Source organism: Podarcis raffonei, chromosome 6, assembly GCF_027172205.1.
Source record: "Podarcis raffonei isolate rPodRaf1 chromosome 6, rPodRaf1.pri, whole genome shotgun sequence".
In the NCBI taxonomy this organism is placed as follows: Eukaryota; Metazoa; Chordata; class Lepidosauria; order Squamata; family Lacertidae; genus Podarcis; species Podarcis raffonei.
Genome location: NC_070607.1, coordinates 4,253,565 through 4,267,332, shown reverse-complemented (window position 1 = coordinate 4,267,332; position 13,768 = coordinate 4,253,565). Strand labels below are relative to the sequence as shown.

General features: G+C 41.5%; 1 protein-coding gene across 4 annotated transcripts in view; it reads left to right on the top strand.

Annotated features, from left to right (window-relative positions):
- The window catches only part of COP1 (COP1 E3 ubiquitin ligase), a 105,495-nt gene that overhangs the window by 57,190 nt on the left and 34,537 nt on the right, over positions 1–13,768 (top strand). For all 4 annotated transcript variants that reach the window (XM_053391247.1, XM_053391244.1, XM_053391243.1 and 1 more), the window contains 2 exons: positions 648–729; positions 4,694–4,810. In XM_053391247.1, coding sequence (XP_053247222.1) covers positions 648–729; positions 4,694–4,810 — 199 coding nt within the window. The remainder of the gene's footprint in view (positions 1–647; positions 730–4,693; positions 4,811–13,768) is intronic.

Below are 13,768 nucleotides of genomic sequence, written 5' to 3'. Positions count from 1 at the left end.
TGATTTTGATTGAAATGCATGATATGCAGAGGATATGGAGCACTTCTTAGATTATTTTCTTCAATTCTTTGGCCATACTCCCCAACCATTTTAAAATGTTCTGTATTGAGTTGTAAACTTAGTTCTCCAGAGTGTGTTTCTACCTAGATGGAATTAAATATATGTGCCCAACATTCAGAGAAGATAGAGTTGTGGAAATGGATCTTTCAGCAGAAATTAAATGGCATTCTTCTAGCTCTTGAGAATACTGGTATCTAAAGAACAGCATATTGCTTTGAACGTTCTACAAGGAGGTTAATACATACATTTAGAAGCAACTATAGATACTTAGTATTTATTGATTTTTCTGTTTTTAAAAAATGGTAAAAGCCCACCAGAGAGCAGTAACAAGGCAAAGCACATACTTTCATAGTGAGAATAATCTGAGCTTCTCATTTTTGAAGATGCAAATAAGCAGCAGTTAAAAATATATCAGAATATTTGTAGCTCTCTAGCTTCCCTCTTTGGGAGCTGCTGTTTGGGTTTGAGTAGAAACAAATTTTCCATCTGAGTCTCAGTAAGTATAGTAAAGTTTCATCATATTAATTTAACCAAAACGTATTTTCATTTATACCTAATAACATTTGTGTTCCTCTTTCTCAAAACAGGAGCATGAGAAAAGATGTTGGAGTGTGGACTTCAATTTGATGGATCCTAAACTTTTGGCTTCAGGCTCTGATGATGCAAAAGGTAAGACTCTGATTTTCTCTCTGGGTTCTCCCACTCTGCCTGATGATAATGATGTCCAGTTAATATGCCAAGGCTAAATTCATATGGAGCATCCTATGTAGTTTCAGAAATGAAGGTTCAAAACATCAGTTTTCCTTAGCAGAGTTTGATGATCTTATGAATAATTGGTAAGGTGCCAGGGGGAAAGGCTCTTTATGACTGAAAGACTGGCTTAGGTTTCATCACAGAATGTTCTCTTAGCCCTGGTACAGATGTAGCATTCCCAGACTTCTAACTATGGTTAGGGAAGTAGAAGTGTCAAGGGCTCATCCTACACTCGAGTAGGACCGTGGCAGAGACACATGCCCGACTGGCACGTTCTCTCCCTCCTGGTCGATCGTTCGGGAGCTTCAAAAGCTTTCTTCAGCCCGAACATCACAGCGACTGATGCCAACAGACATTGGCAAACTTAGGGATCCGCAGAGTCTGCGCAGCTTGCGTAACAGACCTCAGCAACTCAGCATTTTGGCTAATCTACTTTATTTACATATAAACACACACGGAGCACTGCAACATGGCTCCCTCTCTCTCTAGCATCAGACAGCAAAGAGAAAAAGAACAAAGGACAATAGTCCTGCTTCACGGAACACAGTAACACGAACATCCTGTCTCCATCACCTCCCACTTTGTGGAGTCAAAACATATAACGTCATGTGATAGGCAATCCAATGACAATCCATCATCATCATCAAACCTTTATTGCATTAGCATACAGCCATAGCAAGATAAGACAAAAATGCTAGAGAGAAGCAACCTGATAAAACAGAATTCAAACGATATTACTGGCATTGTGACATTTAAATTACCCTAAAACAATAATATAAAAATTTAGTTGCCAGCGCCGGGAATCTAAAATGCAGATGTATATAAAACATATAATGGCCCCAAAATAGGCTCGGCACATTAGGTTAAAAAGGTAATACAAAGAATTAAAACAGGTCCAGGTCTGGGACACACTACCCAGTCAGTGTAGCCCTAAGTTTCAAAGCCTGCACTATAAAGATTGCCACCCCACGTGAAATTTGGGGATTTGCGTCCACAAGAAGGAATTTCAAACAGTCTTCCTTAGATGTGATGGTGGGCGGGATCAGGAGGAGGAGCTTAGTTCTTATTAGCTCATAAATAGGGCAGTAGAAAAAGAAGTGTATGAAGTCCTCTACTTCATTCATTGTGCATGGACATAGACGCTGAGTAATGGGGGTCTTAAAGTAAATCCCCTGCAAGAAGGCCGTGGGTATAGAATGGAAACGGGCCATGGTAAACGCTCTTCTCAAATTGGGCTCCGTCAGGTCTAATGACAATCCAATGACTGCAATCACGGAGCAGGAATTCTAACAGGAAGTGTGCAGTAGGTTTGCATGCTCCCGTCACCTTCCATATCCACCTGAATCCCCCATCCCATTCTCTCTTTAACCATAGTGTATTGTTGTTGGCATTAATGGATGAACCAGATTCTTCCATAAACAGAGTGCTTAATTATGGTTCCAGGGATTATGGGCCAGTGTTACCGATAGTTAGTGCTAACGCCATTGTAACACTGACTGTAGTTAAAGGGAGCCATGCAAGAAAGGAAGAGAGCCACTGGACCCATAGCACTCTCTCTCTTTCTTGCTGTTCATGGTTAGGAGGCTAAGAATGTTGAGACTGCATCCAATCCTTGGCCTGTTTCTGTCATTAATGTATGCATTTCTTCTATCACGTTTCCTTCAAGGGAAGACTTTTAAACACTGTTAGCTTAAATTATATAAAATTATATAAAATTGATCCCCTTGCATATTTTGTCTGCAGCTATAGCTACTCGAAAGTAAATAACAGCTAAATATAGCTTTGAAGTTGGAAATACTTTACAGAATCCTTTCCAACTTGTCTGAAAATAATAAATATATTGCATAGTCATGTTATATTAACTTGAATTCTCTGCTTCAACCTCAGGAGAAGCACTGACCAAATGGCAGGTTAGCAATGTCATTATTCTGAGTGGAGGAGATTGAGGGTGCAGTCCTCAAAAACATTTGCATTGCAGGGGTGACTTGGAGCGCTGCCTATTCTATATTCCCTTTAAAGCTGAAAGGAGGGGTTTGTCAATGGATGATGATGCTTGCTTAAAAGTGCATGGAATTTTTGCTTTTTCGGTGTCTAATCCCAGGCATGTAAGGGTCAAAGTAAAGGATGAAATGGGCACTCACGTCTGTAACTTGCTAACTAGGCCATGACACCCTGCCATCAAATTAGAGCAGCGTAATATCAGTTTGCTAATTCCCAGAGCAGGTGCATGATGCAACAAATCATCAACCTACACATTGTATTTACTTCTGTATGCACACGTGGGGATAACATAAATGTTTTGAAATGGTAGCATTGAAACCTAACCTAAGGCCCAGGTTCACGAAATTTTATTTCTGAATCTATTGGCATATCAGCTGGTACACTTTCTGTTTCTTATCCATAATTGCGTGTATCTCCCCCTATCAAGGTTTTTTCCTCACACAGAGATGTTAGATCAGTGTTGTCTGGCAGATCACCTTATGTGAGTGCATCAGAATCCAGCTGGATGACAAAGGATCTATTGCTCTTGCTTATAGAAGTCTGAATTTAGCAGCCCCAGGCATCCTTATGCACTAAAATGCATTTATTCCCATCATTTTAGAATAGAGGCTTGAAGTGTGTTCAATCCACAATGTGTTTACTGTAAGATGGAATCTCTGTCACTCGAAATACAGGGTGAGTCTTTTAAAAGAGGCCCCATGGAACATGTGTACTCTGTATCTTTTAAAGGACTCACCCTGTATAAAACAGATTCCATTTGCCAGATTAGGTTGGAAAACATTCACTTGTAAAGATGATTCCTCCCACTGGGCTTGGTAGGCAGGGTCTTCAAAGACTTCTGCTGGCTCTTCAAGGGGGAGGATTTGTCCTGCCATCCCTACCTACCATGCCTATGGCTCTGTCCAGTTGGGTCTTTCCTTCGTGATGTGAAAATCTCTTTCATGAGCCTTTCCTGTGAGTGTTCTTTCCTTTAAAACAAAAACAAAAAACCTGGTCTCTCCTCCACTATTCTAAGTGTTGGTGTGTCCTGATTATTCTTTTTGTGTTTCTTTTCCCCAGATCTCATGTGCCATTCTCCTGCATGTATATCCTCATACTTTTACCATCCTCTCCCATGCCTTTTCCTGCCAACCTAGCATTTTGAAAGCACGTCAAAGTGCAAGTAGATAAATAGGTACCGCTCCGGCGGGAAGGTAAACAGCGTTTCCGTACGCTGCTCTGGTTTCACCAGAAGTGGCTTAGTCATGCTGGCCACATGACTTGGAAAAACTGACTGCGGACAAACGTCGGCTCCCTCGTCTAGTAAAATGAGATGAGCGCCACAACCCCAGAGTCATTCGCAACTGGACTTAACTGTCAGGTGTCCTTTACCTCCCCCCCCCCCCATGCTTTTAGAACAACAGCAATAATTTTTTCTTTCTTTTGTATGTCTTTTCTTCTGGTGTGTGTGGGGTGTCTCCATCCTCCTACCAGCTTGTCCCCCCCCCAAGTATAAAACAGGTTCCATTTGATAATAAACACAATGTGTATTGATCATACCTGTGAGTTAAATGGCAAATCATTATAAATACATTAAAAAATTATGAGCATCTTAGCAGAACTTGATTTGGGGATAAATATGGCACAACTTCATCTCAATGCTGGGATTTGATGTTTTGACTTGCCTTCTAATTGTGAACCTCTTAGACTTTTTATGTGTGGATGGGTGTCTCAGAATAGTTGCTGTGTATCCCTTAGAATATTAGTAGTAGGTGTCATTTATTTCTGTTTTTAGATTCCTGGTTAGTGGTAAAATAACCAAAGGGATAAATAAAAATTATAGGAAACCGACTTCAGCTTAACCTGCCTATTTTGTTTCTCTCTCTCTTTTTTTCTTCAGTGAAGCTGTGGTCAACCAACCTGGACAATTCGGTAGCTAGTATTGAGGCCAAGGCAAATGTATGTTGTGTGAAATTCAGCCCATCATCTAGGTACCATCTGGCCTTTGGTTGTGCAGGTAGGTGTATGAACTGCCACTTCGTGTGATAGGGCAGAATCACTTGTGTTTCCAGATTGTACTTGCTAATTGTGCTGTTTGTCTATTGCCAAGCTGTGATCAGGGGTCCAATTATGCAGCACTCAGTGACTCTGATCTCTCCCAGGTGACCAGAGGGCAGATTTTATATACTCCTGCAGCCCTGTCTTTTGGTCAGAGAACAGCATTTTTGTAGTGTTCTTCAGAGTGTCATTGGGTGCAGCTACTTCTCCTCACCCTTATTCTTTTGAGGTTTCCCTTCTCCTGGAAAGGAGCTGAGTTTGGGAATATACAACAATAGGGTTTGTCAAAGCTCATAACAGGATAGTGCAGGAGCATGTGTACAAGCCTAAGATCCTATGTAGACTTATCTGGAAGTAAATCCCATTTTGTTCAGTGAGTTTGGTCTTTTCTCCAGTTGGTTTGGCAAAGAACTGGAAAGTGGAAGCTTCACACAGATCACTAATGCCACCCCTTCCCAGTAGCTGAGAGCAGCAGCTTAGGATCGTTGTGGAAGCAGTACTTCTTTGGTTTTGCATGCCAATCCTTATGGCTAGGAAAAGATGGAAAGAGAATAGTAGCATGACGAGTAGGAGATGCTATAGAGGTTTTTGCCAGCAGTGGTGCTTACAGCGACCTTTCCTGTGCAAGAGGCAGGCGTCTGCAGTTCAAGAAAAGCCTCCTGACACTTCCTGATTGAATCAGCAAATCTGCTGCTCAACATGGCATTGGAACACAAGGGCTGGTGAGCTGGGAGCAAACCATCCCAATAGTGGCTCCTCCTGAGTGGTGCAAATCTTAAATTTAGCACTGACTAGGAGTCCTGATTTTGGCAGGGATTGGCTTCCATGGAACCAATTCCAGCGAGGGTTGCATTTAATGACAGTGTTAAAAGGTGCTGAATGCACCTTTTAACTTGCAGAAGTATTCTGGTGGTTCCTCTGCAGCTGCAGTTTCACCTGCCTCACATTTGATGTTGTATGAGTTCCAATGGAGGGCAGGTAGGCCAGGCTTGGAATCATAGGCTATTGGGCCAAATTAATATGTCTGGCACGCCTGATTTGGTCAACTGATTAGAGGTTCCCTATTCCTGTCATACGGTATGCTTTTAAGATTCCTGAAGGGTGGGCCCTTAGAATTAAAAAAACCTTGCAAGACATTCTATCCTCCTTAGTCTTCAGTACTGATGCAACAGAAAGCCAGGCTCTTGTATACTTCTTCCATTGTGACATGAGGTGGCTGCATAATGCACTGAGCCACTCCTGTAATCAAGATAGATGCTCTGGAAAAGGATAAAGAGATGATTGATCCTTTCCCTCATCGTTGCTCATACCTCCCTAGGAAGATACAGTAATGCCTCATTTTGAGTCCACCCCGTTTAGCATCCATTTTGTGGAACGTCCGCAGCAAACCTGGAAGTACCGGAACAGTTGCTTCCGGGTTTGCTGCACATGCAAAAGCACTAAATCTCACTTCGCGCATACGCAGAAGCGCAAAACCGCTCACACATGTGCGCAGAGCAGCACTTTGTCAAGTGTCCCTTTCGTCGAGCGTCCGGGGCTCCGGAACGGATCCCAGACTCAAAATGAGGTACCGCTGTATTGAGCTCCTATTAGGACTGAGTTCTCAATTTATGTAGCAAGTAGTAATAGTAGCAAGTAGTAATAGTAGTGAGTACTAGATTTCTATATGTAGAATCATATCATACATGGACATCATGTATCCATACACAAAAGTAACAGGTCTTCAATCTTACAACCTTACATACTGCATTTTAAATTTATTGAGTCAGATCATGGAATGGATGCGTCAGCATAAGCTTAAAAAGATTTTCATGCTAACTCCCCACCCCACTAAAGAGAGCAAAGGTAAGAAGGAAATTAGAGAACAGTGGAAGAAGGAGGTAGGAGAAGAAAATTGGTAAGTCAGTAGTGTCAAAGAACATGTTTAGTAGTAGTAGAAGTAGGTAGAAATAAACAAATAAATAAATAATTTATACCCCACCCATCTGGCTGGGTTTCCCCCGCTACTCTGGGCAGCTCCCAACAGAATTAATAATAATAATAATAATAATAATAATAATAATAATAATAATAATAATGCGATAAAACACCAGACATTAAAAAGCTTCCCTAAACAGGGCTGCCTTCAGATGTGCTTATGCTAACACCATTCTTTGGAGAAGTTTAAATTTTTAACATTTGTGAGGTCCCAAAGGTCTTTGAGAGTTAATGTTCTTAAAAACTAGAGATTCTTCCTTGCATCTTTGATGTAAGAAGGGACTTTACAGAAAACTATGTGATATGTGTATCCATCAAAGGATTGGATTTGAAGGGCTGACTTCAGAGCAGGAGCCAGGCAGAAAACCCTTTGGCACTGTCATTTTCAATTAGAGTTGTCAACAGCTACTGTTCCTGTCTGATTGAAATGTGTTGGCCATACTGCTACTTTCAGCACAATTAACTTTTGCATCTTTTTGGTATAGAGAATTCAATTTTTCTTTCATACTGGGCTCGTTTTTCTGCCCCATTTGGTGGCGTGGCAAGAGTGAGATTGTTTTTTAACAGCAGCTCTTTGAGAATCTTCAACACATAGGCAGAAGTTCACAAGGGTATGCCGGGCCAGTTATGGAATGGTAGAGCTCAATAAGAACTTAGTTGGATACAAAGCGCAAAAAACTAGATGTTGAGGAACGAGACTAGTTTTATATGCGTAGGGATTCTTTGCTACATAGAAGCATATTCAGCAATGTGAACCGTTGCCTGTAGCTGCAGTCTTGACAAAGGATTACCACATTAGTGAGAACTAGGTCTATATCTCTGCAGACATAGTGGGAGGGGAAATGGAAAATGAGCTGGTAATGTATTCTTTTTCACAAGTGGAAATAGGAAATAATTTGGCACTTTCCCGCATATTAGCTTTGTCTGCCCAGCTTCTGGAATTAAGAGAGTGATGCTATTTTATTTATAAGCCTTTTACCTCTGTGCTTTACCAGCACTCGTTGCGAGTTTATCTTTATAAATTGTCTGTATTTCTTGGTGGCAATGATTTAGAGGGAGCATAAAAGGGAACAAGGTGTAGAGCAGTAATGCATGTGAAAGCCAAGAATATAGTCAGTGGGAGAAGCTAATGGAACTTCTGAGAGTGAATGTTTTGTTTAGCAATATTTATAAAATGTGTTAAGATGTTTTAGGGGTGAGGCAGTAATTATTGGTGTTACAGGTGGTTTTCACATGTGTAACCGGTCCGCACATGCTTTAAAAAAGTCAGTCTTCATATTCCTCACTTCTAATTCCATCTGGTATAATGTACAGTGGTACCTCGGGTTAAGAACTTAATTCATTCCGGAGGTCCATTCTTAACCTGAGGCACCACTTTAGCTAATGTGGCCTCCTGCTACCTCTGTGCCGCCGCCGCACGATTTCTGTTCTCATCCTGAAGCAAAGTTCTTAACCTGAGATACTATTTCTGGGTTAGCAGAGTCTGTAACTTGAAGCACCTGTGTCTGGTCATGCATTATCTGGGTACATTTGTTGTTTCCATCTATTTCAGTACAGTCTAATGGTGCACCATATGAAAAGCTAGTAAGAGTCAGAAAATGCTAGCCCTGTCAGTCTCCATACATTTAGGGCATCAAAAGTAGTCTAATCCCAAAGCCAATTTAGAAGCTGAATTTGCAGGAATCAAGACTGTCATCCAGGAAACTGAGCTGAAACCTACAGTCCATTTATTTCAAAGGACCTTACTTCAATGTCAGTTCTTAAGGTGGCATACTTGGCTTCACATTAACTTTAAATTGTACCGGGGTCCATCAGCTGCAGGTGTCATTTTCCAGTGGTCAGGGATGATGAGATTTTACTCCATCAACATCTGAGGTTCACAGGTTTGCCACTCCTGGGTTAGGCCAGCAACTGTTTCCAACTTGCGAAAACAGGAGCTTAGTTGTAGTCGTTTTACATTGTGAGAGGCAAATGGAAATGTTTGTGATAACTTTTCAAAAGGTTTGTATCTCAGAGCCCTTACACTTCATATTAAAAATGGATAAACAAATAATGGTGTAGAAAGGAGAAAACTGAATCACATTGAATTGGAGGCTCAAACTTAAGGAAGACTGCAAAGTTTATTCAGCTGTGAAAATAAAATGGAAATTGTTTTGCCTACAGCTTTCTATTGGTATGCCGTCTGAGTTGGAGCATTCTTTAGTATAAACTGTAATCACAACTGAATATAAAATGCTGGTAATGACTCTCTATTGTTTCAAGATGAAAACTTTTCATTCTGAAAGTATCTTTATAAATCTGCTTTAGCAGTGTGGCGAGCCTGCATATTCCCCATCTTTCTGGGGAACAAACCTGTTGGATTAAATGCCGTGCCATGCATGACTAGGGCTGCCGTCCAAAGAACCATGTAACTGAATCTGTGTGCCCAAGAAGGACTTGAGAAATGCAAGTTCCAGTTCCTACATGTTGCATAGCAAATCGCTTTTATAAATTATGAGATTTTCCAAAGCAGATTGTGATAGAGCACTGATCTGGTTCAGTCCTGGAATATAAGCCTAGAAGATTATCCAGCTCTTACAACCTCCGGGTATAGGGCAGTATATAAATTCAATAAATAATAATAATAATGAATAATAATGTTTGTTTCCCAAGACAAGAGAATTTTATTCCGCTTCTCCTCCCACATGGAGCGTTTTCATGTCTGAGTGGAGATTTAGCACTACATCCAGCACTAACGGTTATGCCATGCATCCATTGATTTATTTGGCATTAAATGTGTTGTTTAGCACAGCCTTGTTACTAAAACGTGCAAAAAGCTTGCTTGCCTGTTTTTTACTCATAAGAGTATGAGTAAAAAGTAGGCTGGTAGTAGTAATTTTATTACTTATATGCCGCCCATCTGACTGGGTTGCCCCAGCCACTCTCAGCGGCTTCTGGAAAAATATATAATGTAATATATAGAAAAGGTTTTGCAAACTAGAAGTGCAGCAGACTGGAGAAGGAGAAACTGTGTTCTGCCCCTCCTTCACAAACTCACTCACTTATCTGAAGAGAATTCCACTCAGATTTCTGCATGGAATTTCTGGTTGTCAGTGGTTGTCAGTCCAGTGCTTAGATAAAAGACTCATTTAACATCCCGTTCTTAAGAATTGTTTGTAGCTGCAAAAGTACACAGAGCATCATCATCATCATCATCATCATCATTATCATTTATACTCCACCCATCTGGCTGGGTTGCCCCAGCCACTCTAGGCAGCTTCCAACACATAGAAAAACACAATAAAAAACCAAACATTCAAAACCTCCTGATACAGGGGTGCGTCAGATGTCTTCTGAAAGTCGTGTAGTGCTTTATCTCCTTGACATCTGATCGCGGGGCATTCTGCAAGGAGGGCACCACTGCCGAAAAGGCCCCCTGCCTGGTTTCCTGTAACTTCACTTCTCGCAGTGAGGGAATCGCCAGAAGGCCCTTGGAGCTGGACCTCAGTGTCTGGGCTGAGGAGACACTCGTTCATGTATACAGGACTGAGGCTGTTTAGGGATTTAAATGTCAGCATCAAAAAAGCAAATTAACAGGTTGGCTGCAGTATCATCAAATTAATGCCTTATGGAAGGAAGATAAAAAGATTGGAATGAATGAGAAAAAATCAAAGTTCCAGGTAGAGATAATAGAAAGTAAAACTAAACTGCTATCTAACATGTATAATCAGCTATTAGACTGGGACACCAAGGACGAAGAGGTTAAAGAGGTTATGGTAAAATGGGCAATAGACATTGGATATAATTTGGATTTTGAAAAATGGACGAAGTTGTGGACTAAAGGAATGAAATTTACAGCCTGTACTGCCCTCAGAGAAAATATGGAAAAGATGATGTATCGTTGGTACATCACCCCTGTGAAATTGCAAAAAATGTATAAGACTGGCGACAAAAGGTGTTGGAAGTGTAAATCTAAAGAGGGAAGCTTCTACCACATGTGGTGGAAATGTGAAGAAGTTAAAAAAAATTGGGATTCCGTCTACAACGAACTAAAGAAAATACTTAAATACACCTTTGTCAAAAAGCCCGAAGCCTTCCTTCTGGGAATGATCGGAGAGGAGATTAAGAAAGAAGATTATATAATGTTTCAATATGCAACTGTAGCTGCCAGGACAAAATTGGAAAACCCCAAATACCCTGACCGTTAAAGATTGGCAAATTAAATTATTTGAGTATATGGATCTGGCAAAAATGACGCAGAACATTAGACAGCAAAAAGGTACAAGGTTTATCGACAATTGGTCTAAATTCATAACATATATGGAAACAAATTCTAGAGATATAAAAATCACAGTAGGTTTAATATAACCCTTGCAATGTGTTTATGTTAAAAAATGAAAAACTGCAGAATGGATTTAATATTCACATAACCCAAAACCGAGATGGAGGGAAGTCAAACGTTATTTATTGTTAATTATTGTTTGTTTTTTGGTTGGTTTACGTGTTTTTTTGTGGTTGATGTTTTCTTTTCTTCTTCTTTTTTTGGTATGTGTTGGCTATTTTTCTTTTTCTTTCTTTGCTGTTGTTTGGTTATAAAAAATGAATAAAAAGAAGTTAAAAAAAAATGTCAGCATCAACACTTTCGATTGTTCTCAGAAGCATACCAGGAGCAAGTGTAGATCCTTTAGGGCCGGTGTCATAGGTCCTGGCTGCTCTGTCACCAGTCTAGCTGCTGCATTCTAGATTAGTTGTAGTTTCCACATCATCTTCAAAGGTAGCCCTACATAGAATGTATTGCAGTAGTCAAGCGGGAGATAACCAGAGTATGTACCACTCTGGTGAGACTCTGGTAAGACAGTGCACAAGCTGGCAGGATCTCAACCTGTGTACCAGATGGTGCTGGTAGACAGCTGCCCTGGACACAGAATTAACCTGTGCCTCCATGGACACCTGTAAGTCCAAAATGACTCCCAGACCCTGGTCCTTCAGGGTCACTGTTACCCCATTCAGGACCAGGAAGTCCCCCACACCCACCAGAAAACAGTACTTGTTGAGAATCAACCTCAATCCATTAACCGCCATCCATTCTACAACAGCCTCCAGACACTCACATAGGACATTCACTGCCTTCACATATATCATGTGTTAATTTGTCAGGTAGATTTGTGGTGTTGCAATGGCTAAATATCTTCGATTTTTCGGGAAGTCCTATTTCCAGTTGAACATTGTCCCAGCCCATTTCTCTGCTGTGCTGTGCATCTCTGTCAAACTGTTACCCCTCATCTGTAAGCTGTGGCTGATCTGACACACTGGAATTAACCCAAACTCTGGTGACTCCCTAAGTCTAGGGCTGGCCCACCTATGAAGCAGGGTGAGGTGACTGCCTCAGGCAGCATGATCCACAGGGGCAGCAGATACAGATGTCTATCTTCCTTTCCCCCTTGTTCCCGATGTAGATCTTCCCTTACTCCCTCTTCCCTGCTGGGGGGGGGGCAGTTTTGGGGTTCACCCCAAAATGTATTGGGCTGGCCCTGCCTAAGTCTACACATGAAGATTGTGCCCTTAATTCTGTGTGGTGGTGGTTGAATCCCATATTTGCCCATTAGATCAAGGAATGTCCTAATTCTTCACAACAGCATGATAATTTCTAATCTTGGTAAATAGAACAGGTAGTATTGCATGATACAGTTACATTTCATTTTGCATTTGGACTCCCTGGCTCTGGATGTGATTCTCTTTTTGGACCAGACCCTAGCAGTTCTGCTTATTGGTAGCCCGGACCTCCTTATGGAAAGTGACTGTAATGGTTATATGGGGTTGCTCGTGCGTAAGTTGCCGCCACTCCTGGCTAGGTTGCCTGGTTAAACCTTTTCCTGGCTGGATAGCCCTTCACTTCGTGGCTGTTTCAGTCGCTAGCAGAATCCATCAGTGGGCGTTTCTTGAACTTCTTCCAGCAAAGAAGTTCTTTGACGCCAAGTCTACGCCTACTTTCCCTGCGCGGAAGTCTTCTGCGCAGGGTGGGTGTGGGTAGCGGAGGACCCGTGCTCTCCCCGCTGGTCTCCGGCGATGAGTCCTGGAGCCCCCTCGCGGATTCCCCCATCTGCCCCCCTTTATCCCTGGTGTTACGCTGATTTCCTTCCCCAGCCGATGAGCTCCCTCTCTCCCTGCTGGGCCCTTCTCCAGCATCGCTTGGGAGCCTTGCTCCAATGTCAGTTCCCTGACAGTGACCTTCAGCGTTTGTTCTATTCATGCCAGTATTTCTATGTGATATGTAGAAAGTGCATTTCCACATTCATCTGTCTTTCCTACCCACCCTGCAACAAAGAACATTGTGTGTTCATTCTTTTCTTGTGGTTTTCTTATAACATTCTGAATATATTAAAGCCCCTTTTATTATAACGATTTCTTATATCTTAAACTTCTGTATTAGGCATTCACCTTTCGTTCAGAGGAATAGATAAAAGGCACTGGAGCATGAGTCCCCTTTTCTACATTTTTTCTTGATGCCCCAAGCTAAAAATTAGTGGGACAGTGTTTTATAACTGGAATACTTGTGTTGCCCTGAGGGCACAAAATTGGCTTTACATGAAGGCTGTTAAAATAAATAATGTCCACAGGTCAAAATCTGATAAATATCAGGGTTGCTTTTTGAGCTAGTTATTTTGGAGTCTGGAAGAATTCTTGAAGTCCATGATTCTTTCAAGTGGTTGTTCAGAGTTCATTTTTCACTGGTATATTTTGGTAGAGGAGTGGGGAAAAACCAAGAAACCAAAGGCCCAGTGGGCATCATAGAATCGTAGAATTCGAAGGGACCCTGAGGATCATCTAGTCCAACACCCTGCAATGCAGGAATACACAGCTGTCCCATGCAGGGATGGAACCTGCAGCATTGGCATTGTCAGCAAAGGTAACCAATTGAGCTATCCAGGCCTTGGTTCCATTGATATGTTAATGATGGCTG